The 23,241-nt window shown below is 46.3% G+C and overlaps 8 protein-coding genes across 8 annotated transcripts; 5 read left to right on the plus strand and 3 right to left on the minus strand.

Annotated features, from left to right (window-relative positions):
• Positions 1-88: 88 nt before the first annotated feature.
• GGI43DRAFT_378084 (ester cyclase) lies at positions 89-633 on the plus strand (the record flags this gene model as incomplete). The annotated part of the gene is made up of 2 exons (XM_083202645.1): positions 89-277; positions 343-633. The coding sequence occupies 2 exons, from the start codon at positions 89-91 to the stop codon at positions 631-633; spliced, it is 480 nt and encodes a 159-aa protein (XP_083065671.1).
• Positions 634-694: 61 nt separating this feature from the next.
• GGI43DRAFT_826 (bZIP transcription factor) lies at positions 695-2,898 on the minus strand. The gene is made up of 4 exons (XM_083210366.1): positions 2,164-2,898; positions 1,737-2,107; positions 1,261-1,669; positions 695-1,191 (listed from the first exon to the last, which is right to left on the minus strand). The coding sequence occupies exons 1-4, from the start codon at positions 2,391-2,393 to the stop codon at positions 756-758; spliced, it is 1,446 nt and encodes a 481-aa protein (XP_083065672.1). The 5' UTR covers positions 2,394-2,898; the 3' UTR covers positions 695-755.
• A 197-nt stretch (positions 2,899-3,095) lies between these two features.
• Positions 3,096-4,513, minus strand: GGI43DRAFT_419632 (TauD/TfdA dioxygenase family protein; the record flags this gene model as incomplete). Its single annotated transcript, XM_083207716.1, has 4 exons — positions 3,096-3,299; positions 3,571-3,942; positions 4,030-4,368; positions 4,430-4,513. 4 exons carry the CDS (start codon positions 4,511-4,513, stop codon positions 3,096-3,098), a joined length of 999 nt encoding a protein of 332 aa, XP_083065673.1.
• A 3,044-nt stretch (positions 4,514-7,557) lies between these two features.
• GGI43DRAFT_426916 (MFS transporter) lies at positions 7,558-9,925 on the plus strand. The gene is made up of 6 exons (XM_083208743.1): positions 7,558-7,983; positions 8,031-8,189; positions 8,257-8,479; positions 8,531-8,865; positions 8,933-9,332; positions 9,399-9,925. The coding sequence occupies exons 1-6, from the start codon at positions 7,649-7,651 to the stop codon at positions 9,669-9,671; spliced, it is 1,725 nt and encodes a 574-aa protein (XP_083065674.1). The 5' UTR covers positions 7,558-7,648; the 3' UTR covers positions 9,672-9,925.
• A 927-nt stretch (positions 9,926-10,852) lies between these two features.
• GGI43DRAFT_389291 (SDR family oxidoreductase) lies at positions 10,853-11,928 on the plus strand. The gene is made up of 2 exons (XM_083204174.1): positions 10,853-11,275; positions 11,338-11,928. The coding sequence occupies exons 1-2, from the start codon at positions 10,956-10,958 to the stop codon at positions 11,816-11,818; spliced, it is 801 nt and encodes a 266-aa protein (XP_083065675.1). The 5' UTR covers positions 10,853-10,955; the 3' UTR covers positions 11,819-11,928.
• Positions 11,929-13,450: 1,522 nt separating this feature from the next.
• Positions 13,451-17,015, plus strand: GGI43DRAFT_389295 (GH92 family glycosyl hydrolase). The gene is made up of 7 exons (XM_083204175.1): positions 13,451-14,245; positions 14,308-14,337; positions 14,411-14,482; positions 14,545-14,585; positions 14,646-15,441; positions 15,499-15,807; positions 15,872-17,015. The coding sequence occupies exons 1-7, from the start codon at positions 14,122-14,124 to the stop codon at positions 16,918-16,920; spliced, it is 2,421 nt and encodes an 806-aa protein (XP_083065676.1). The 5' UTR covers positions 13,451-14,121; the 3' UTR covers positions 16,921-17,015.
• A 730-nt stretch (positions 17,016-17,745) lies between these two features.
• On the minus strand, positions 17,746-19,372 carry GGI43DRAFT_918 (alkene reductase). Its single transcript, XM_083210511.1, has one exon. It carries the CDS (start codon positions 19,130-19,132, stop codon positions 18,044-18,046), a length of 1,089 nt encoding a protein of 362 aa, XP_083065677.1. The 5' UTR covers positions 19,133-19,372; the 3' UTR covers positions 17,746-18,043.
• Positions 19,373-21,212: 1,840 nt separating this feature from the next.
• GGI43DRAFT_389303 (NADH:flavin oxidoreductase/NADH oxidase family protein) lies at positions 21,213-23,200 on the plus strand. Its single transcript, XM_083204176.1, has 4 exons — positions 21,213-21,465; positions 21,652-22,582; positions 22,668-23,000; positions 23,064-23,200. Exons 2-4 carry the CDS (start codon positions 21,731-21,733, stop codon positions 23,094-23,096), a joined length of 1,218 nt encoding a protein of 405 aa, XP_083065678.1. The 5' UTR covers positions 21,213-21,465; positions 21,652-21,730; the 3' UTR covers positions 23,097-23,200.
• The last annotated feature ends 41 nt before the right edge of the window (positions 23,201-23,241 follow it).

Here is a 23,241-nt window from a genome sequence, read left to right on the forward strand (position 1 = left end):
CCGTCGAAAGTGTTGAGCTACTACTCAACTGCTATTACTACTATCTTTTCACCGCAACTTGAACCACTGCTATACCAATTGGGCGGAAATGGAGGGTCTATCTGTACCAGAATTAAATCGCCAAGTTGTTACCCGCTACTTCCAAGAGTTTTGGACCAATGGGAATGCCGACGTTGTTGATGAACTTTGCGACGACAATGTAACTATCTTCTATCCAATGCATGGCCGAATGGTTGGTAAAACCGCCGCCAAGGAAGTCATAGCCAGGTTTAAGCAGGTTAGTTTAAAACAGAACCTATCAACTGGGCTATTTGATATGCTAATAGCAGAAACTCAACCCAGGCGTTCCCGGACGTTTCATTCCGATTGCTTTCCCCGTTTCCCCTGATTGCCGAAAGCGACTATGTAGTTGCGCGGTGGTTTGGTGGGGGGAAGCATACTGGGCCTGCGTTTTACGAATTGCCTGTTGGAAGCCTGCCTGTACCTAATACCGGCAAAGAAATGCGCTTTTCCGGAACTACAATCTATAGGTTGCAGAATGGTAAAATTATAGAAGAGACTGGTGAAGAGTCTGGTCTAGTGGCGCTGCAACAGCTGGGTTTGATTAAGATGAATGATGGTTTTGCTCCATGAGCTCCCATTTATACCACATGTTTTCATCACACAATAATCTCGAATTCATGATTGCTTTGGGTAGAATATGTCAACTTATTATGTCATTAAATATATATATACATTCTTCTTGTTCTTAATCATCATATTAGTCCAGCTAATAACTCATTCACTCTTTCATGTCCGATGCGCTGCAAAAGTTCTGCGAACCTCGCAACGAAAAAAGCGCTGTGGTCGATTCGCTTGCTTCTTGATGCCGCGACAAAGTAAACCCATGTTAAGGAATTTTCTCCCAATGCGTACGGGGGCACCTTGGTCACAGTAGTCTGGAGCCGGTCTAACAGTTTGTTGAGCTCGTCAGAGGATGAATCTGAGTCTGTGCTGGCGCTCTCGAGAGGAGTACTAGACACCGGCAGTGTATAAATATGACATGCTTGTGCTACTGCACTCTCTATTGCGGAAAAGATTTCGAAGAGGTCTTTTTGGTTGAGCGACAAGGTTTGCCTTCCATCTGCGGCTAGGCGCTCTTTGCTTATAATCTTGTTGAATTGGTAAAGGGGACAAACGATTGCTTTTAACCTATCATCGGAAAAATATTTGTGTTAGTAAAGAACTTGGTAAAAAGTAAGCTAACGGTTTGGGGCGTACAATTGGACTTGGTCGAGTAAGAATTTGCGCGTTGCCTTCTCGCCTGGATTAGTGCTGAAAGGGCTATCCTTGTGAACCCAGAACTCGGCGAGCTTTAGTAAAGCAGGGCATTCTCTGTGGCCACATATCATGTCATCAATCATCAAGCCCAGGATGGTAGCGAGAGGCGCGCAAGAGTCTGTCTCTGGTCGCGCTGAGACGTGCCTCAGTTCGGCAATTGCGGTTGACCTGTAGCTGAGTCTGTCGACCATGGTCTTTGCGCCTTGGGCAATCTGGATGTGGCTTGCAGATGCTGCTAAAAATGCGCTCCTAACCATTGGGTTATTGAACGTTAGTGGGAGAATGTGCTTGACATATCCTTGGGTAGTCGACTCAGTGACATCCAGTGTCGGGATGATATTCTCATAGACTAGATAAAGAGGACGCAGATGGTTAGCGAACAGATCGAGCCCAGAGAATGCCATATGGTCGCTTACAATTTCGCAAGAGAAACTCTTCTGAGGCGTCTTCGATGTTGATGTGTGGCAGCATGTCCAGGCTAGGATATATCATTGGCTGCAGTTGGTATGCTTGCCACTGATATTGGCTGCCAATGATCAGAGAAGTGTCGCTGGAGGTTATATTTCCCCCTTGGCTCGAACTCGACACCGACCACAGGAATATGCCAGGGCCAAACTGTGAGAGCTGATTGATGTTTAATGCTGGTGCGTCTGTTGTGGTAACTAAAGCCATTACACATTTCTTCCAATCGGTGGCTATCCCATTCAGCCGGTCGCCCTCTGCTCGGAGACGTAGGACTTCCTGTTCGAGAGCATTCATGTAATCCTTTGTCCTTTGTCTATGGCTTCTATAAGATGGTTAGGTTTATCCCACGTGTCTCATCCAGATTCAACTTCAACATGCCTCTGTGCTCGTAAGATTTGCTGCTTTCTCCTCTTTGGAGGCTGGCCCTTCTCGGGCGTGGCAGCGGCGACAATCCCATAATCAGGCACCAATGGTGGCAGGAATGAGAATGTGCCGAGAATATTTCTCTGCCGACTCTTAATAGAATTATACGAATTTGCGTTTTCCATCTTGACCAAAGTTTGTTCTGATCTGATGTCGCTGTTGGGTTTGCCTTCGTAGATGAACATCGGACAATCGGCTTATTTGCTCTCTGGGCTAGTCATGTGATTTAGGCGCGGAGGTTGTTTTGTATCGTCAGCTGTTACTAAAAGTAGGTATGTTTCGGCAGTTGTCCTGTTTAATTACTGCAATTATCGGTTACGGATAGTAGCAGAGGGTATCGTCAGAGATGCTGGCGTCCTGCAGGCATTATCTTCAAAGTAATCCCAGAGTGCTACATAAAGATAGGATGTGTGGATCATATAAATCAGTTGAGAAGTCGAGTCAGGGATGGCATCAGGGATGCAGGGTCAGCCTTTACAGGGAGCTAAGAGAGACGCACTGTGCGACTCAAGGCAATTCAGATGACAAATGCGCGTTGCCTGAATAGGTAGCTTCACGGAATCGACGAGAGCTCTATTCCGGTGGCATGGCTAGGGCGAGAAATGGCTGGCATTAATCAGCCCATACTAGATTTGAAATCGGAGGGCTCCAGCGTGCTATGCCTGTATATATGTACTATTCTCTTAGTGCTACGTGCTAACTTCTGACGTCGACTTCGTCGACAGTGGGAGAAATTTGTGTTCTCCATAGCGCCCCGGATCTCTTTCCCCGTTTTCTACTACTACTCCGACATACTTCTTATTCCGGTACTATCGCTATAGTTACAGTTGCCGGTGTGCCTCCCTGCATGGCAGCCACCATAGTCATAGCAGCCGCTGGCCGTTTATCTACCAAACCGACTCAAGACCTTGGACACCCGATGGCTTGTCCGCCTGACTTGTCAGTCGGACCCCGTGGCGGAGGCCCTCCTGTGGATTGTGGTGGTCAAAGTCTGAGATGGCTGTGTGCGCAGTTACGCGGTTATCCCAGAGTGCAACCGTACCCTCCTCCCACTTGACCCGAACTTGGAAGTCTTGCCCCAGCGCGATGTGCTATAATAAAGTTTAACAGTTAGTGGCATGAATAGCATGCATCGGCACTGCTGGGGGCTGACGCTTACATTAAACAGTAGCTGCAAAAGGGCGTCTGACTCTTCATGTTGAAGGCCAATGATGCGCTTCGTGAACCCTTTGTTGACGAACAGGGCTTTTTCTCCAGTGACCTTAAAATAAAACTATGCTTAGCATCATACTCCTTTGTACTGCAGGTGGTCCAATGGGTACTATGCTGTAATTATAGAAACAATAGTGCCAGGATACTTACCGGATGGACCCTCACAATGGGATGTTCACTCTTCACTGGCTCTCGTCTAACGTGCTTTCCGTCCCGTCGCGCATTGTCTGCTTGGTTAAAGCCACTATGTTCAGCTCGTAGGCCTTCAAGCAGCGTCTTGATTGGTTGCGACAAGCGAGCGTATGCTGCAGTCTGTGACGCCCAGGAGGTATCGCCTCCGGTTGGCGGGACAGATAGGAGAGTGAGGATGGTAATACCCGGTGGTTGATGCTCATAAGAAACATCTGAATGGTACCCTGTAGTAGTCAATCTTTCTCTTCGCTGCCGTGCTCGATATTCGTTATCAGGGCCCAGATATATATTGTGGAACTCGAGATGGTCCTTGACGTGAGCTCCAACGGGCTGGGAGATTGGTTAGTACTCCTATATCTACCACTACACACATATGTGTGTGTATGTGTATGCATATGTATAAGTAAATCAACTCACATGAATATGCAATGGCCCGAAATATCTCGCAAAATCTTTCTGCTTCTCTGGGCCTATATCTTTGAAGTTCTGGTCGCGAAAAATGACCACTCCCCTCTCAGCAATGAGCAGGGCAAGTTCATTCTTCTGAGTGTCATTCAATTGAGAAAGCTGAAGGCCTCGAATTTCAGTGCCAATAACTGGAGTGAGTTTGGAGACCTTGAGCTCAGGGTTGCTGCTAGACAGGAGAGCAGACTTGGCTTTGTCTGCTCCCAGTCCGCGATCATTGAACTCGAATGGCTGGATTGGTTCAAAACGAGTCTCTTCGTCGTAGACGGGAAGATATTCATGATATTGATACTTTAGTTAAACGAATTAGGTAACGTATCACTTTTTGGTCTATTTGTTTTTGGTAGTTTACCTGCTGGTGGATGGCATCATCATATGCCAGTGTGAGCCTCCCGACTTCAGCGCCTGACTGCGTTACTGTCTTTGTAGTCGACATTTTTTGAGTTGGCAATTTAATAAGTCCGTCTTTTGAGAGAATAGATTTCGTGAAAGTTCATATATACACTAATACTTCAAGCCTTGATAATTTGAATGGCGCTGTACTTCGTATTAAATATATCTAGCATGTGTACGATATTGATAGATCTTGCTACTCTACATTCGGAACATCGGCACCTTGCGCCAAAATTCTCTCAATGGCGGCATGTCGAGCTGAAATCGTGATCGATTAGATATATGGTGAACTGCGGGGTTTAGCGATTACGGAGAGTATGTGACAGTTTGAGGTATAGGTATTGTATACTTATGATGAGCACGCCTTGCAGCGATCAGATATAGTAATCGTGGGGGGGTATTGCGACTTCAGTACGAGATCTTGATATGATTAATAGTGAGCTGTATTTTGAGAATCCTGTTAAAAGAAATGATATGTATCAATTCTTATCAGGAGCTGCATTGATACTTGCGACATTGTTGAACGATTGGTGTTGTCGCTAGTATGTGAATGCCGGCTAAATCTGATTCGTGAGTCGTGATTTAACCCAAGATGACGACAGCGAGATGCGCCGCAAATTAACAAACTAAACCATTACTAATATGCTAGACAAGCGACAACTCTGATTGTGTGTAAACGATAAAATAGGCATTCAATTTCCATCTTTTTAGTCAATTGTATTGCTAAGAGAAAGGTATAATAAATTAGTACAGCAGCATTGAACTGTTGGTGCTATTTATATGGTAGCTTGCTAAGTAATGCATATATCAAGAACGATAAGAGCTTTCGACCATGGGCAGAAATTACTTTCATTTACGTTCCCAACAGCGATAGTCTTTTCATCCTCGATAATGAAGTTACTACTCGTAATTCGAATCTTGTTTCCTTGTAGCGACTGTTTTGGTTTGGGAGCTCCAGACGTATTGCCAAGACTGCCACTGTCTGCCATCGATACCTCAGGTGCTATAGAGTTTTCTATGGGTGGTATTAGAATTTCATCGTGAAACACTATGTTGCCATGGAGAGCGTCCTCGATATTACATTTGTGTAATTAAAATATCTGTCTTTTTCGACTTACCGCCAGTAATTTTCACATTTTGAACTTCAAAATATGGTGAAAGCAGATTCATATTTAGATAAAAATGATATTAGCTATCCTTAATTATGTAGATGGCCATTTCATCGTGCCATTTGAACTGATGATATGGCGTTGTAGCTGAATCGGAGCATGTCCTTCGGTATATTAGTCTTACGCAGTACGTAATAACAATCTAATTATCTATCTATCTCAATTTTGTATTAATACCATGCTCAAATACCTCGTAAGGTTGAATGTGTGTACGGTCTACCAGAGCTGTTCCTTTTCTTTTACACTTAGCTTTGACCAAACTCTAATAATATATCTAACGAATATTGGAGCTCTTTTTATAACCGTTAATCATCAATACTTGATAGAATTGCAGCAGTGTGATAGCTACATATTAAGAATTCTTCCATACGCCATATTAATTAGTGGCTCTTACAAGACAGCTAATGTCCGAAGCTAAAGGTGAGTTCCTCAATTATGCTGCTTCTACGACCTGACTTTTTAATTTAAATTTTCCCAGTGATTTAAAAGACGTCCAACCGAGCTACGGCCCCAGAGATTTGCACGGCTAGTCGCACCGATCCACCAGCTCGGGATGCAAGGCTCGTCTGCCAACCCCACTTCTATCTTCCATACTGGGCCAACAACTGGATGGCACCTCGGCGGTTTCCTCCCAATAATTGAATGTAAATGGAGAACGTAGATCTTGTATAACCGTCATACACTCAGAGAAGGGCCACTATTCGAAATAATATTTGCGATAGTACGTAGTCCAGCTATTGAACTATTTGCAGGGAGATCCGGTAGTAATCCGGGTGTACACGTTGACACAAAAATTGGGCTCCATCAACGACATTTTATACTTGTCATACACTTAAGAAAGGACCAGTATTTGCGACAGCATTTGCAATAGTATTCATGATAGTATATACTCCAGAATCTACGGGATCGTAGCAGAACGTTCACGTCACGTTGAGAATGGGCTCCTCCAGCAATATGTTGTGAATAATGATGATGTCCAAGCTGTCTCGTAAGACCTTTGCGAGTTATCATAGATGGATTAACCTTGAAAATCTGTCACACTAGATTTTAAGCACATACTAGTCTATCTCACAGCAAACTCTTTTTATCCTTTACTCCCAATGGCTTGGATATCCAGTTTAGGAGTAAAGCAGGTAGTAAAGGGTTCATATTAAAGCTACTCTTAAAATTGTATAGATCTGTTGCTTTCGCATAAAAAAAAACAATATCGTAAAATGATACAAGATATCTATCTAAAGCGATAGATAGTTCGGCGCCATGGGCTTGAATCACCAAATTAAGGTGCATAGGGCGTTAATCCGTAATGACATAATGCACTAACCGTTTTGATTAGACTGCCTGTCACGTATGAGGCGTTAGCTCTTGACTTCGGCAAGACCCTGATTTCGGCAAGACGTAATATGATGGATGGCTTCTTATATAGAAAGATCGGGGCTATGTACTAGTTGCCGTCTTCCATTTTCTATCGAGATCAGGCGCTTGGTCAGGATCCGAGCCTCCGAGGACCCGAGCCCAGTATCTAGCGGGGCTTATTATTGAGCTATTCACTATCCGCACCATACTGCCGGCATCAAATTTCCCCTTAGAGAAAAAGCTTCGGTAAATTGCTACCGCTACTAGTACCTAGGTAGAAGCACTACCTTGGTAGCACGGTCGGTCTCCTGGTAGTTCACCACTGGTGAAGAAACGCATGGCAGCTGGGCGAAGCCTCACATGCCTTATTTATATGTCGGCTGCATGTTAGTTGCCGCATATACTACATTTGTAATACAGCCTCCGTACCAAATAGTATAGGACATCTAAATTTTCCATCGTAACCCTTGTCCTAGACTATTCGCAAAGACGTAAGCGACGTAAGCGATAATTGTATCCGTATTTACATATATAAATTATTCGCTGATGACGTAGCAGTCGTGATATCCCATTCTCAAATACATATATCTAGAGATGGAAGCAAAGGCTTGAGCGCAAACGGATAACAATCAACTGATAATACAAAGATATCCAAGATGGCTCAGATCGGAGGGAACCAATCGTTAACACTTGACGAAAAAATTGAACACGATGAGAATAATGCTTCTCAAACTCCATCCCGACTTAATACGCAACATGATTCAGAACAAGAGGACTCGGCATCAACCCGAACGCAAACAAACGAAGACCAAAATCACAACATGCACAGCGAAGCGATGAACGGAAATGGGAAACTCAAGTCAGGATTTCTGTTAATGGGCGGAGGAAGGCCCTATCCACCGGAACTGCGTGGAGAAAATGAAGCGTATTTGGTCGACTTTGATGGACCAGATGATCCTGCGCGTCCGCAGAATTGGCCAATGAGGACCAGGTCAGTGGGAGTGAACACAGCGCCGCGGCTTTTGCTAACAAGTGCAGGATCATAATACATGCTACCATTAGCTACAGCACTTTCGCAATCTCTTTCGCCAGCGCCATATATGCACCTGCTGTCCCAACAATCGCAAAAGACTACCACGTTTCTTCTGAAGTCGCAACATTAGGCATTTCATTATACATTCTCGGATTCGTGTTTGGGTGCGTGAAGAAGAACATACTGAGCCTCTTCCCACAAATTCTCGAACCTCTGCTCATACTACTATAGGCCGATTATATGGGGACCTTTGAGCGAATTCATCGGCCGCCGAATACCACTTGTCCTTGCTTGTTTCGGATGTATGGTCTTCCAATTCGCAGTCGCGGTATCTAAAGACCTCCAAAGCATCATGATCAATCGCTTCTTTGCAGGGTTTTTCGGTGTGAGCTTTTTGGCTATAAGTGGTGCTGTCTGTGCGGATCTTTTTGACAATAAGATCCGTGGACTTGCGGTAAGATCGACTGAATCACAAAGACCCTTCTAAAGCTGATGAATGGTATAGATCACAGTTTTCACCCTCTGCGTCTTCATTGGTCCCATGGTTGCTCCATTTGTTGGCGGCTTCATTGTGACAAGCCATCTAGGTTGGCGTTGGACGCAATATATCGCAGGCATCATGTGCGCTTTGGCACTCTTCTTGAACGTAGTTTTTCTCCGCGAGTCATACATTCCAGTTATCTTGACAATCAAAGCAAAGAAATTGCGCCAGCAAACGAAGAATTGGGCTATCCATTCGAAGCTAGAAGAGACAGAAGTTAGCTTGAAAGATGTACTCCACCGCTACTTTCTACGGCCTCTTCATATGCTCGTTGTTGAGCCAATCGTATTTCTTATGAGGTATGTGCATCAACGTTACGCTTTTCCTTGCTTGATGGCAAGTGAGTATTTAATCACGCAATTCCAGTCTTTACGCGGCATTTATTTACGGACTTCTCTATCTTTTCCTAACGGCCTTCTCCTTCATCTTTCAGGGCGTTTATCATTTTAGACCAGGTGTGAGCGGGCTCCCTGAATTGAGCGCCGTGGTAGGTTGCGCGATCACCCTTGTCGTAATGATACTTCGGGCGCCGAGATACCGTCGCAAGCTAGAGGCAAACAACGGTGTTGCGATACCAGAATGGCGACTCCCAGAAGCCATGGTTGGCGGTATCTTTTTTGCAGGTGGCTTATTCTGGCTCGGTTGGTCAGGCTATCGAGAAGAAGTCCACTGGATCGTGCCAATCATCGGAGGCGCAGTCACTGGATTTGGCATTTCTCTGGTCTTTCTACAGACATTCAATTATTTGATTGATGCCTATACCATGGTGAGTCTCTACATCGCTAATTTCTATCGTTTAAGCTCAAGATGCCGTTGCTAATACTTTGAACAGCTCGCAGCATCAGCACTCGCAGCGAATGTTTTTCTTCGATCGATATTCGGCGCCGTGTTTCCTCTTTTTGCATCTTACATGTTCAAAGGAATTGGTGTTCAGTGGTCTCTTACGCTATTAGGATGCGTTACTTCATTACTTGCGATTGTGCCATTTGTATTGCATTTCAAGGGCGCAAAAATCCGCAGCATCAGCAGGTATACTCCAAAACAAAATCTGCAACCTGCAGCTCTTCCAAAGCCTGCTACTGCGGGGAACGGTGGAAGTGCATAAAAGAATCAGGTGCAAGATTCATCTTATTTCAGAAACATAATAATAATGGACCACGATATGGCGAAATTTATAATAGAGGCGGGAAGGTAATATAGGCATATATCCAGGATTGTCCCACGACTTAGACGGGAGTTTTGCATAGAGAAAGAAAACTGGCAATGTTTTCCATAGAATTAAAGAGCTGATTATATAATACAGTTTCTTCAGGATCAATTATTTTTAGAAAAAATGCTACATAGAAATACTTTTACGAAGCAACATTCTCACTTTGACAGCATGAATTACAAAACACAACAAAAAAAGAAAGGCGTATGGATGCATGGAGTACGCTACCGATTGTTTCGACGAATGAGACTTCTCCATCATTTGCCATCTAGCTATGGCAATCGCAGACCGAGATTCCCGTCAACTTAGACAACAACACAGGAAAAAACCTCAGCAGAGCAACAGTGTCACTGCGCCAACTTCCTACATTCTGAGGCCTGAATGCTCATCCAATTCGCCGGCAATAGCCAAACCCGATAGCGGCGGGAACACGGAACGGGCAGGTGGGGTAATGGAGACAATAGCGGATCGATCCCGGTCAGCGACAAACGATGACGTTGTGGCCGTGGAGCCGGCGGTGACATGCATGGCGATCGTCGCGAATAGTGCACGGGGACAATGCGACAGGTATAATTACAAGTAAGCCATGGACAATCAAGGCAAAATGGGGGATGAAATGGGAGATTAGCATCGTTTATAAATACTTTTAAGTGAGTTGGACTCTGTGTGCGTTGCCCAGCTGCACTTACACACGGTGTTTGGTAGCGGATACGCCAGCCAATGCTATACAATAGAAAGCTTGACTACTAGACTGAAGCTAAAGAAAGCTGTCGAGTGCTTGATCCGCGAACCATGACATGACATCATAATCTCTTCACCACAAGCTATCTCGGTCTCTCTCGGTGCCTCTTGTCTCTCCTGCGAAGCCCACCTTTTCGTTATCATCCAGTCGTTTTCTAGAAGCAGAATTCTTGGCTATTCCCACGTATCCACTCAGGGCAACGCCACGGAACTTCGAACGAATCCCATCGCGTGCCTTGATTCGAGAGGAGAGCAAGATGAGGAGAGAAGAGCGGGACAAAAAGAGGCTTTGATCGCCATAAAAGCCCGCATCCGGCTCAGTCGCCAGTATATATAGAGATATCTCGTCAGCAGCCACATCCTTTCTATCCGTCTCACCTCCCGCAGTTCATCAAATCAATTAGCACTCGCGAATAAACATTCATCATCTTGCCCACCATGCCTCAGCCTATTCCTACCGCCAGCCATCTTATTGACCTCTTCAGCTTGAAGGGCAAGGTCGTCGTCGTCACCGGGGCTTCTGGGCCTCGGGGCATGGGAATTGAAGCCGCGCGTGGTTGCGCCGAGATGGGCGCTGATCTTGCCATCACATATGCCTCGCGTAAAGAGGGCGCGGAGAAGAATGCGGCTGATCTGGCCAAGGAATACGGCGTCAAGGTCAAGGTGTACAAAGTCAACCAGAGCGACTACAACGACGTCGAGCGGTTTGTGAACCAGGTAGTTTCTGACTTTGGCAAAATTGATGCCTTCATTGCCAAGTAAGCTCTCACCGGGTCTTCTTACAAGTTGAACAGTTGGATACTAACTAGCTTCTTCCCAGTGCTGGTGCCACAGCCAACAGTGGCGTTGTCGACGGCAGTTCTAGCGATTGGGATCATGTTATCCAAGTCGATCTTAGCGGCACTGCGTACTGTGCAAAGGCCGTTGGCGCGCACTTCAAGAAGCAGGGCCGCGGCTCCCTTGTGATCACCGCCTCAATGTCTGGCCACGTCGCAAATTACCCTCAAGAACAGACTTCGTATAACGTTGCGAAGGCGGGATGCATCCATCTGGCGCGCTCGCTGGCCAACGAATGGCGCGACTTTGCTCGTGTCAACAGCATCTCGCCAGGCTATATCGATACAGGTCTGTCGGACTTCATCGACGCCAAGACACAAGAACTCTGGCGAAGCATGATTCCTATGGGACGCAATGGCGATGCCAAAGAGCTAAAGGGCGCATATGTCTATCTCGCCAGCGATGCTAGTTCGTATACTACGGGAGCTGATATTGTAATTGATGGAGGCTATACCACTCGATAAAGAAGCCATTCGTATTTATTTTTTTTTCAGTAGTACTAAGACCCTTTGTAATGAGCTTAGCTGTACAATAATTATGACTCAATAAAAGAAAAATGTCCAATTTTGTAAAATTGACTCACTCTCATAAGAACACTCGACGATTTTAGATAAAAATAGCGAGCCCCATCAGCTCAGCTATCTATGCAAGCAATTTCTCTTACTACTAGTAGTATCTGCCCTTGAGCCTTGGTCTCATTTCGGCGCGAGATTCTGCGAGGGGCTATCACAACTATGTGCATGCTAAAAGTATTGATGACCTGATGCCAGGGTTGGGCATTTAGCCGTCGTGGAACTGCCGTTGGCAATTTACAACGGCACTGCAATACAGGGATAAGAGGCACCAGGGAGCGAAGGAATATGGGGGCATGAATCACTACCAATACCAAATTCAGGCAGGTAGTAAGAAGAATTATACAAAAAGCGCCGCAAGAAGCAGTACCCGCTACCTACTGCCATTAACTACTCGTATGTATGTCTCAGGAGCATTAAACTAAATTATCAGACATCAGCTCGGATAAGAGGTCGAGAACGCCGTTCTATTCTCGTCTTCCCTTCTCAACGAGCCCCTTGCGTTTCTATGTAATTTCTCATCCACTTCTTCCCCGCGATCTGCGTGTGTCGTTTCCCCCACCGATGGGGCTGTAATCCCGGTATGGGCTATTACCAGAAGTACCCGGCAGTAGTGCTGTTGCCTTGGATTATGGCATATGGCTCTCGGGATTTAGCGCAAGTGCCGTCCAATACTTGTTCATGGAAAGCTGCCGCTAACACTCCTACTGAGAGTAGGAAGCAATTCCCGAAAAGAAGGAGCAATGTTCAAATATGAGAGAAAGGAAAATATCTGTACGCTGATTTGGTTTATGAAAGCATGCTAAAGCTCTTTATAAAATAAATCTAAGCGTCAAGCCATGTTGATTAAATTTTATGTATACAGCGTCTTTCTTGTACCTTGCTGCACGAACATCCGTTCCGTCTTTCTTTGTGTTATCATTTCCCCAGAATAGCCCTTTCACATGCCCTTGCTTCTGAAGCCCGACGGTTCGAAAGACTTTTCGCAGGTGCGGATCTTGCCGGCGGCATTCGCATCCCTCATACCTACCTGCCTACTTACGTTCCTACTATTTAGGAATACTTTCCCTCCAGAGGGGAACAACCCTTTGCCCTTGCACACTTACGGCGAGATCTGCGGATTACCGCGTCGAATCATTGCCCACCTCCCTAAATGATCGAGACATTAATATCCTGTACGCGATAACATGACTATCGGGTAACATTGGCTGTGGGTAGATGCTACTCTTAGTCCCCAGTTTGTGCGGCCGAAGCCCGTTGAGAAGCCGTTGCATGGCGTAGCTATTGGCCGAAATCTCATGAACTCCAGTTGGCAAGGTTTGCATGTATGCCTATGTATGCATATCGGATGGGCATCGCGATCCACAAATGAGGGGGAATCGTAGTTCTATGTAACCATATTCGAGCCATGGTACACAATAGCGGACTATAGACAGGGGTTTATCCCTGTGGGTCTCAAGCATTGCCTATGCACTAGGAAGACACTCCGGGAGATGATATCATGAATTTCCAACCTCCATACCCGTTAGCCTCATCCTGGCCGCAGATATCTCCGCCAGCCTCACTGTTGTGACTAAGAGATCATTTCCCTGGACCAACAACATGCGATTTTAGAAGGAATACCGACGGATATTTCCAAATACTTCAATGTACACAACCATGGACAGGACGGCATTCTCCGGGAACCAGCAGCCATTGTTCAGGGCCTGGATGCTCAGCGTGACATGGTGTCTTGAACCTGCAGCAAACGTTCCCACTTCAAAATATTATCACTGGCAATGTTGTATTACCCGAAGCTCCCCCCGCTATGTTTATGCTTGATGGTCTCATTGAGCTGCGGGGAAGAATAGTAATCCTGGCAGAATACTCCCCTACGAGATGCAAATGTCTTAGAATTGTTCAGTTGGGTGATGATGGCAGTGAGATATCCGACAAGGGGAGGCCAGGAAATACTACATAAACGGCAATCTCCACAGCATGAATCTTTGATGCTACCCGCAGGGCGAGCTATCGGTTTTGCCTCTTCTCTTGGAACGAAGTTAATAGCACTTCCCGAGGTGGCACGAGGGTTCCCTCCCTGTTTTCGTGTCCCTTGATTGCGGCTTGCTCTGGTGTTATAAACTTTAATTATTCTACCCATAACAAACCGTATCAACAAGCTTCTCGGAGTGCTTTGATACATCAACAGCAACGCCATGTACGTCCAGCAACTCGTGGCCTACTGGCCATTGTTGGTTGGGCTGAGCCAAGCAGCGGATCAGCAATCTTCCTTCAATGTACTCGACTATATCGACCCATTAATTGGCACTGCGAATGGAGGTAAGAAATTACGCTTCTAATGGTACCTATCCAATCGTTCGCCTTATTAATTTGTATCACAGGACATGTCTTCCCAGGCGCAACTCTCCCCTGTGAGTATACTGCACCAAAGAAAAGTTCCTATTGATGGCAAGGTAGACACTGATTTAACAAATGCGATTGAAGATGGCATGGCAAAAAGTGTAGCGGATGGCAATGAGGAGATTCAGGGAGGTTATGCCTCGAATGATGGCCTAAGTACGCAGCTCCTAACTCTATCACGCGAAAAAGAACTTTGCAGGATTGACCAATGCCTGCAGTTACTGGCTTCTCTCATATGCACGACAGTGGAACGGGTGGTGTAAGTTCATAACAGCCTACTCACAGAGCTGTGGATAATGCTAATATACACCTCCCACAGGGCGCATCACTGGGAAACTTCCCTCTCTTTGCCCAGACTGGCTGTCTAAATGACGACATCAACAACTGCTACTACCCTTCAACCTTGAGAGCCTCAGCAAAAATAAATGAAACTGTTGTAGCCAAGCCCGGTTATTTTGCTATACAGCTCAATACGTCGGTCAAGGCTGAGATGACGGTCACAAACCACACAGCTCTGTACAGATTCACCTTCCCGACAGATGGGACTCCAACCAAGATTCCTTCCAATGGGACAATGTCGTATAGCCCTCTGATTTTGGCCGATCTGGCTGATCTTTCAGGATCCAGAACTGATGCATTCATCTCCGTTGATGCCAACACAGGCCGCATATCCGGCAGTGGTACCTTTAGGCCCTCTTTTGGTATTGGCAATTATAACCTCTATTTCTGTACCGACTTCCAAGGCGCAAACCTTCGAAACACGGGCATCTTTGTAAACAACCGCGCAGGTACCGATACCAAGAGCTTCCGCACTTATGATGATGGTCAGAGCCCAATCCTGCCCGCTGGCGCCTGGGCTCAGTTCCACCCTCCAGCCAACAACCAGATTCTGGCCCGAGTTGGACTCTCATTTATAAGCACTGCTCAAGCCTGCAGCAACGCTCAGAAAGAAATTCCCAACTTTGACTTTGAATCCGTGCGAGCTGACGCTGAGGATGCATGGCGTAAGAAGCTCAGCACTATCAACGTTGACAACACAGGTGTCAGCGACTCGATCCAAAGGACATTCTGGAGTGGCATCTATCGCACACTGATTTCTCCACAAGACTATACTGGTAAGACAGCATATGTTTCAGACAGATGAATTGTATTGTCTCTAACGTTGATTCCAGGCGAAAATCCTCTCTGGAAAAGCAATGAGCCATACTACGACTCATACTACTGCATCTGGGACAGCTTCCGAAGCACACACCCCTTGCTTACTTTGGTCGACCCTCATGCCCAAGCCTTGATGATTCGCAGCCTCATCGATATATACCGCCATGAGGGCAAACTTCCTGATTGTCGCATGTCCCTCTGCAAGGGTTTTACTCAAGGAGGCAGCAACGCTGATAATCTATTGGCGGACTCGTACTTGAAGGGCTTAACAGACGGTATCGACTGGGCCACTGGTTATGAGGCTGTCGTATCTGACGCTGAGGGTAATGTTTTCCCATCAATAAGTTACTTACAGGAACCCATTCGCTAATGCATCTCATTAAATAGTTGAGGGCCAAATTTGGACAGTCGAAGGCCGTGGTGGCTTAAAGAGCTGGAAGAACCTTGGCTACATCCCAACTGATGACTGGGACTTCAGTGGCTATGGTATCTTCACTCGTTCTATTTCACGAACGATTGAATACTCTTACAATGATTTTTGCATTGCCGAGATGGCTCGCGGTCTTGGAAAACATGCCGACGCAGAAAAATATCTGAAGCGTTCTGGTAACTGGAAGAACATGTATGACCCGACGTCGAGGTCCAAGCTGAACTTGACCGGAACTCAAGACTACAGCCTATTCACCGATAGTGGATTCGAAGGCTTTTTGCAGCCGCGATATCTCAACGGTACCTTTGGTTTCCAAGAGCCAGCCATTTGTACCAACTTGTACAACTTCGATGGCTGTTACTTCAATCCTGGTGGCCACGAGACATATGAAGCTGGCTCTTGGCTCTACACTTTTTACGTGCCTCACGACCAGGCTACACTAATCACAACACTGGGTGGCCCAGACGCATTCGTCCGTCGTCTCGAGTTTATGCACAACACTCCAGGCTTGTTTTATATCGGCGATGAACAAGCCTACCTTCTTGTCTACATCTTCCACTACGCCGGAAGGCCAGGTCTCTCCTCGGAATACTTGCACAGATATATCCCAGGTTCCTTCAACGACACCACTGGTGGTCTTCCAGGAAATGATGATTCGGGTGCCATGGGCAGCTTCACGGCGCTTTCCATGATGGGACTGTACCCCATGAGCGGACAGAATGTCTACCTCATCATCCCACCATTCTTCCCAGAGGTCAACTTCACTGACCCGCGATCCGGCAAGACAGCAACCATTCGCAACATCAACTTTGACGCTGGATACAGCAACATTTATATCCAGAGCGCCACGTTGAATGGCAAGCCGTACACCAAGGCATGGGTAACCCACAGCTTCTTCCTTGATGGCGGGGTGCTTGAGTTGACTCTCGGGCCCCAAGAGAATACAGAGTTCGGAACTGCCAATGCAGATCTTCCACCAAGTGCGTCAACGCACTTTTGGAGCTAGATAGGGTCAAGAGACTAGCGCTGTGTAATGAATAACGTCAAAAAATTAATAACTTGAATTATTATGATAAATACTTTATAGTAGTTTTTTCTCATCTCCTCTTCTCCATAGCTTGCGTGCTATCATATGGGGCTTGCTTGCATTTTATCCTCTTATTGTTATAATCTTAGCCTCTGATGCCAGTCCAATTCTCTACTTGTTGTCATATCCAATATTCTTATACCATCCACGGGCCCATACTAGTAATGCCGTATTTCTTCCAAAATTTCCCTCCCGATTGTCCTTTGCCCATTGCTTCATCCATCTCTGCTTTTAATACAGGATTGATTCCCTTCTGCCTCATCTTCTCCTGCTCTTTGAGTGGAATTTTGTGGACGGGATGATCGTCTGGTAACTCCGAAGGCTGCTCATCTGTCTTGGGAGTTTTACCCCACTTGAGTCCAGCTTGAGCAGCTAATTGTCGGTTACTTTGTTCGTTTGTCTTTTCAGGCATCTTTTGCAAGGCTTCATCATTTGACAGAGGCATGTTGATCACGTGGTAAAGCACCAGCTCTCGCTCCTGGTACCGACCACAGCCCCAGAAGATTATGACTGTCGAGCTGGCGAAGCCTTTCCAGTGGCCGGATGTTCCTACAGATTTGGAGCCCTGGAGCAACGACCTGTGGAAGATGCGCGTCGTTTAGTCTTTAAAAATATTTTGCAATTCACCCGTGTGCCGACTCTGGGGTAGTTATATACCAAAAACCCCAGCTAACCAACCATTGTGGCAACACAAAACTACCATGATCAGCCTTAGAAGCCTCTTCTATGACACAATATCATCTCCGCATTATTCTTTCGCTTCATTTATGCACCCCAAACCCAGTGGGGCTACGGGCCCTTCAGCTCGCCTATTTTTGGGTTCTGACAGGTGCCAGGCCTCACGATCGTCACTAAGCCACTTCCTATGACCAATAAATCATAATCCTCGGCTATGACCCACAGAAACAAGGAGCTTACTATAGATGGAAATACATGTAAACTATTCCCATAGCAGTGGCCTTCACATTGATAGAATTAGTAATCCTGTCTAACATGTGCTTTTATTTTAACGGATTAAGATTGATAATGCAACGCTAGATATCTATGCTTGTGCCTTGAGTGCAGTAAACTGTTCGCTGAAAGGAAAGTCGTGGAAGCCTTTGTCTTGCTTGGCAGCAAAAAACGTCTCTCTTTGGTACGGCGTCAGAGCAATTCCCTGTTGAAACCGGAACGGCAGATCTGGGTTGGAAGTGTAAGGTCGACCAATTGCAATAACGATGTCGTAGTCCTTGTACTCCTCGTCAACGGCCTTTTTGCTGGACTCGAGCTCAAATCCTCCAGCTACAAAAACAGGGCTGGTATTGGCATAGGCCTTGATGACGGGGGTGATTTCGTTGCCCTTCTCGCGAGACTCAACCAAGTGTACATAAGCCAGCTTGTAAGGCTTCAGCTGCTCGGCAATGTACTCGTATTGAGGAATCGGGTCATAGGTAATGTCTCCCATAAAGTCGGCAAATGGGCTGAATCGGATTCCAGTCCGGTCTGCGCCGATAGCTCCAACAACTGCCTTGGTTACCTCCAGCACGAAGCGTGCCCGGTTCTCAATGCTGCCGCCCCATTGATCGGTTCGCTTGTTGGTAAGCTCTTGGATGAACTGTTCGAGCAAGTAGCCGTTGGCGGCGTGAATCTCTACACCATCAAATCCGGCAGCAACAGCGTTCTTAGCTGCCTGCGTGTAGTCCTCGATGTACTGAAGAATCTCCTCATGTCTTAGGGGTCTTGGCTTAACAGCAGCATCAGGAGACTCTGGTACGTCGCTGGCAGAAACAAGATCTGAGTTGCTCTCTTTCTTCAAAACCTCCGCATTGGCGGATCTTCCCAAAGCCCATAGCTGGAGGTAGATGTACGATCCTTGCTTGTGAACAGCATCAACAATCTCTTTCCAAGCATCAATCTGCTCTTGATTGTAGATTCCAGGAACATTTGCATAGCCACCAGCTTGCTGGGAAATGAAGGTAGCCTCAGTGATAGACAGCGAGCCAGGAACAGCCCCTCTCTGCGCATAGTATTCCTTCACTGTAGGCAGAGGAACATGGTTATCGTCGGCTCTGTACCGGGTCATAGGCGCCATAGCAATTCGGTGGGCGAGCTCGACGCGGCCCACCTTGAGAGGAGAGAAAAGTTTTGACATGTTGACGGTAATTTTTATGAATTCGCTTGGCACTGCAATAGGAAAATAGAGTAAATAGACGGGAGACTCCGCCTTCTTATCAGTGTTCTTCTGAGCCTCAACTCCATCTCCTGATAGTTGACGCACTACTCAAATGAGTTAGTAGTACCAATTGCGCCATTATAGGGATTATAAATCCGAACCCCACTATCGAGTCACAAACAATATTACGAAGTATATCTCTAAACATCTATAACTACTGAGCCGGCATGGACATTCGGCATCGTTCGGTGTTTAGCTAAGCATCGCAAATAATTCATACTAATCCATTGCGTAAATCAGAGCGGATACAGCAGGTCGTCTCAAATCTATAAGAATAGGATTCGGCCAACCAAGCGATGGAATGGCGCTACATTGGCGCTAGATTTCCGTGCGGATTTCATGACTCAGGCCGAAGCTAGAAGGGATTTTTGTGATGGATTTCACCCCACCTATTGCTGATGGCTTGGGCGAAGCTCAGGACGAAGCTCTCGGTGTGTAATATACCCATAGACTTCCACCCTTATTTCCAGGCACAGCTTATCAAGCACCCCTCGGCGCAAGTAGCACCCATAAAAACGGACCCTGTGGCCTGTTGTGGTAGTACAGCGAGACCTGTAGCCCGCTGTGGCAGTACAGCGAGGCCAGCGGCCACGTATGAATTTAGCTGCAAACAATTGAGGGCATTTAGTTTCTATAATATCAAAGTGTTTTTTGGCACCTCTAATATTGTTTAAAAGCCTAATCCTCGGCCGGTTCCCCAGCTCCTTTCTCAAGCGCTGTCCGCGCCTGGTCCATTTGATATTCGAATTCGGCTTTGTTCTTGTCAGCCCACGGATCTTCCCGATCGTCAAGTTATTGTAGGGCCCGCTGATATGACCGTTTCATCTCCGTGCCGGGCTTATAGATACCTTGCTTGACCGGGCAGCGGCATCAATGGCAGCCCAGGCTTCATCAGCACTATAAAATTCAGGGCCAAACAACGACTGTATGACCGAAGCTGTTGTTGTGTAAAATCGTGTTGCGAATAGCTTCAAATTAATACATATCTTGACCAGGGTCTACTAATGAAAGATTAATCGCATCGTTTTCTCTATGGAAAACGCTAAGAAATTCTGACATCGTTTATTTTACTGTTGTAAACCACTCACCCACAGAGTCCATTTTTACGGCTGCTCCCTACGCCAGGTGCTACTTGATAGCCGCCCATTTCTATCAGCAGCCAAGATTAAGCTACAATTTTCTCGAAGAGCGGATAGATTGGGTACCATATATTTCTAGCTTTGAACAACGCTAGAAACGAATGATTCCACTATGGGCTCGATTACCAAGATCGGGGCAGAGATACGCCGAATATTGAGGGTTCTGTGTAACCCCACTAACGGGAAAATCTTCGATCTAGCAGGCGGAGGCCGAGCATCATATTGAATTCTCCGTAGCCGTAGCGATGGCTGTTTAGCCGCTGCATCTTACGATGGCTCCCACGTGCCGAATTCCGCAACTCCGCAAAGTAAATTACCCAAGCATTATCAACTATCTCTTTTGGTTTTCATGCGAAGGCTTGACTGGGTATGTTATGGAATTGAATCGAGTTTACTAGACCAAATAGAACATACTTACTCCATTTGACATGTCGCAAACCATCACCCCACAAACTGAATATCGCAAGGTGGACTATGCAGGAGCCAAAAACGGCGTCTAGCCAGTTTCATCCCATCCAATGAAATAAGACAGAAGAATGCGTGTAATCTGCTTTCTTCGGCTAGTTTTCTTCCGCCTGCTCACAGAACTGAAAATTATTTTTCTAGTTTCGTTTTATGCAACTGAGTAATGAAACTAGACACTAAAAATCCAGTAAAAAAAATTACCGACCAACTTCGTAGTAACTAAATTAGCTTCGTTTTTAGTATAGCTGGTTTACAGCCCTGCCTACAGACATTGTCCAGCTTCATTTCCTGAATCCCTCGAGATACTAGAGATGGAAATTTAGTAGTTATAATAACTTATAGCCTTTTAGCTTTTAGAACAGTTTGTAATGTGCGGTAGCCCGCTATAGCATACAGTTTTCTCTGAGCTGCCTGGCGCTGGTCTTCCTTTCCTAGCGTCTTATGCAAAGTCTCTATAGTATCAGGGGCATTGACTGCTAAAGGAAGAAATCTTTTGTCTCCGCTTATAGATGTCGCCAATGCTACCTTACTTTGGCGATCATGCTCTGGGTCGCGATAACAACAGCCCCATCCGGCAGTTATTTCCAGCAACTGGGGCTACCAAATCATTAACCCACTGCAGCCTCGGCTTTCCAAACTTCATACTTTGTAAGCCAAATTTTTTCCTTCTTCCGCTCCCCGTTTAAATGTATTGAAGCAAATCCGCAGACTAGCCCGGCGCCACCGATTAGGCCGAGGCACGACTCATATATGTGCGCAATAGGGGGAGGAGGCAAAAATAGATTTTATATATAAAGGATTTCCGTTTTAGCAGCTGAGATTTAGATCTCATAGTATCGATATGCTATATCCGCCGGCACGATAACCATAGTGCTGACCATCATCACCGCGTAAACCAACAAAGTCAGCCACCATGACAGTCTCCGAACTCAAAATTCAAGAGCCAATCACGCTCCCATGCGGTCTCACGCTCCCTAATCGGCTTTCCAAAGCCGCTATGGCTGAAAGCTGGGCAGACAAGGAGTATCTACCCAGCGAAAGTGTGCTCAAGTTGTATGAAACGTGGGCAGAGGGTGGATGGGGATCGGTCCTTACTGGCAATGTTCAAGTTGATGTCAGATATCTTGGCAGTACCTGGGATATAAGCCCCGACGAGACCATCGACAGGGACAAGACTCTCGCTTCGTGGAAGAAATGGGCAAAGTCGAGCTCCAAGAATGGCACTCCTGTTATCATGCAAATCAACCACCCTGGACGACAAACCCCTGGAGGTAACGGCAAGAGGGGATACTTTGAGAAGTCGATTGCCCCCAGTGCAATCCCACTGCATTTGGGAGATGGAATTGCCGCGAAGATCGCCTCTGCACTCATGTTCGGCACACCGAGAGAGATGACGGTCGAGGAGATTCAGCACGTTATTGCTCGTTTTGTTGAGACTGCCAAGCTGGCATCTGAGGCAGGCTTCGCAGGCGTTGAGCTCCATGCGGCTCACGGCTATCTGTTGTCGCAATTTTTAAACCCTGCGTCTAACCAGCGCCAGGATGAGTTTGGCGGATCGCCCAAGGCACGAGCCAAGATCATTGTCGATATCATCAAAGCTGTGAGAGCGGCTGTTCCTAAGAGCTTCTGCGTCGGCATCAAGTTGAACAGTGCAGACTTCAGGAACAAAGAGCAGCTTGCGGCTTGCATCGAGCAGCTGGAAGAGATCACAGGCGCCGGCGTCGACTTCCTTGAGATCAGTGGCGGCTCATATGAAGACCCAGAGGTAAGTCTCTATAAATCTCTACGAGATATCTATGTTCTATGCGGTTATGGTGCCCGAAAAAAATTCTAATGCGAGTTTCGTCTAGATGATTCAAGGTCCAAAGTCAGCCAGCGCTCTGTCTCGCGAGGCTTTCTTCCTTGATTTTGCAAAGGAGATCCGTGGTAGATTCAGAAGCGTTCCATTAATGGTAACGGGCGGCTTTCGCAGTCGCGAAGCAATGGAGAATGCACTTCGAGAGGACGCATGCGATATCGTTGGCATTGGCCGACCTGCCGTGCTTAACCCCAGCTTGCCCAAAAACTTGATCTTCAACAAGGAGGTCAAGAGTGAAGATGCAAAAGCATATGCCAGAAAGGCACCGGATTTGCTGCTTCCAAAACTACTGGGCATTAAGATTATGGCCGGAGGAGCTGAGACGGTAAGTAGAGCAGTTTGCACCTTGATTCGATGATGAGGAAAGATTCGCTAATTCAGATGATAGGATTGGTATATGAAGCAAATGCGATCGATGTAAGCAGTATTGCAGTTTTTTTTCTTCTGTTAACCCAGCGCGCAAAGTGTTTCTATCCTAGACTACATGTATTTATTGAATATCCATACATAAAGTTATACAATCAAGACTTTTATTTATCCCTCCAAGCACAATATGTCATATGTCT

The sequence above is a fragment of the Trichoderma evansii genome (assembly GCF_050947405.1).
Source record: "Trichoderma evansii strain SZMC 28006 chromosome Unknown GGI43scaffold_1, whole genome shotgun sequence".
In the NCBI taxonomy this organism is placed as follows: Eukaryota; Fungi; Ascomycota; class Sordariomycetes; order Hypocreales; family Hypocreaceae; genus Trichoderma; species Trichoderma evansii.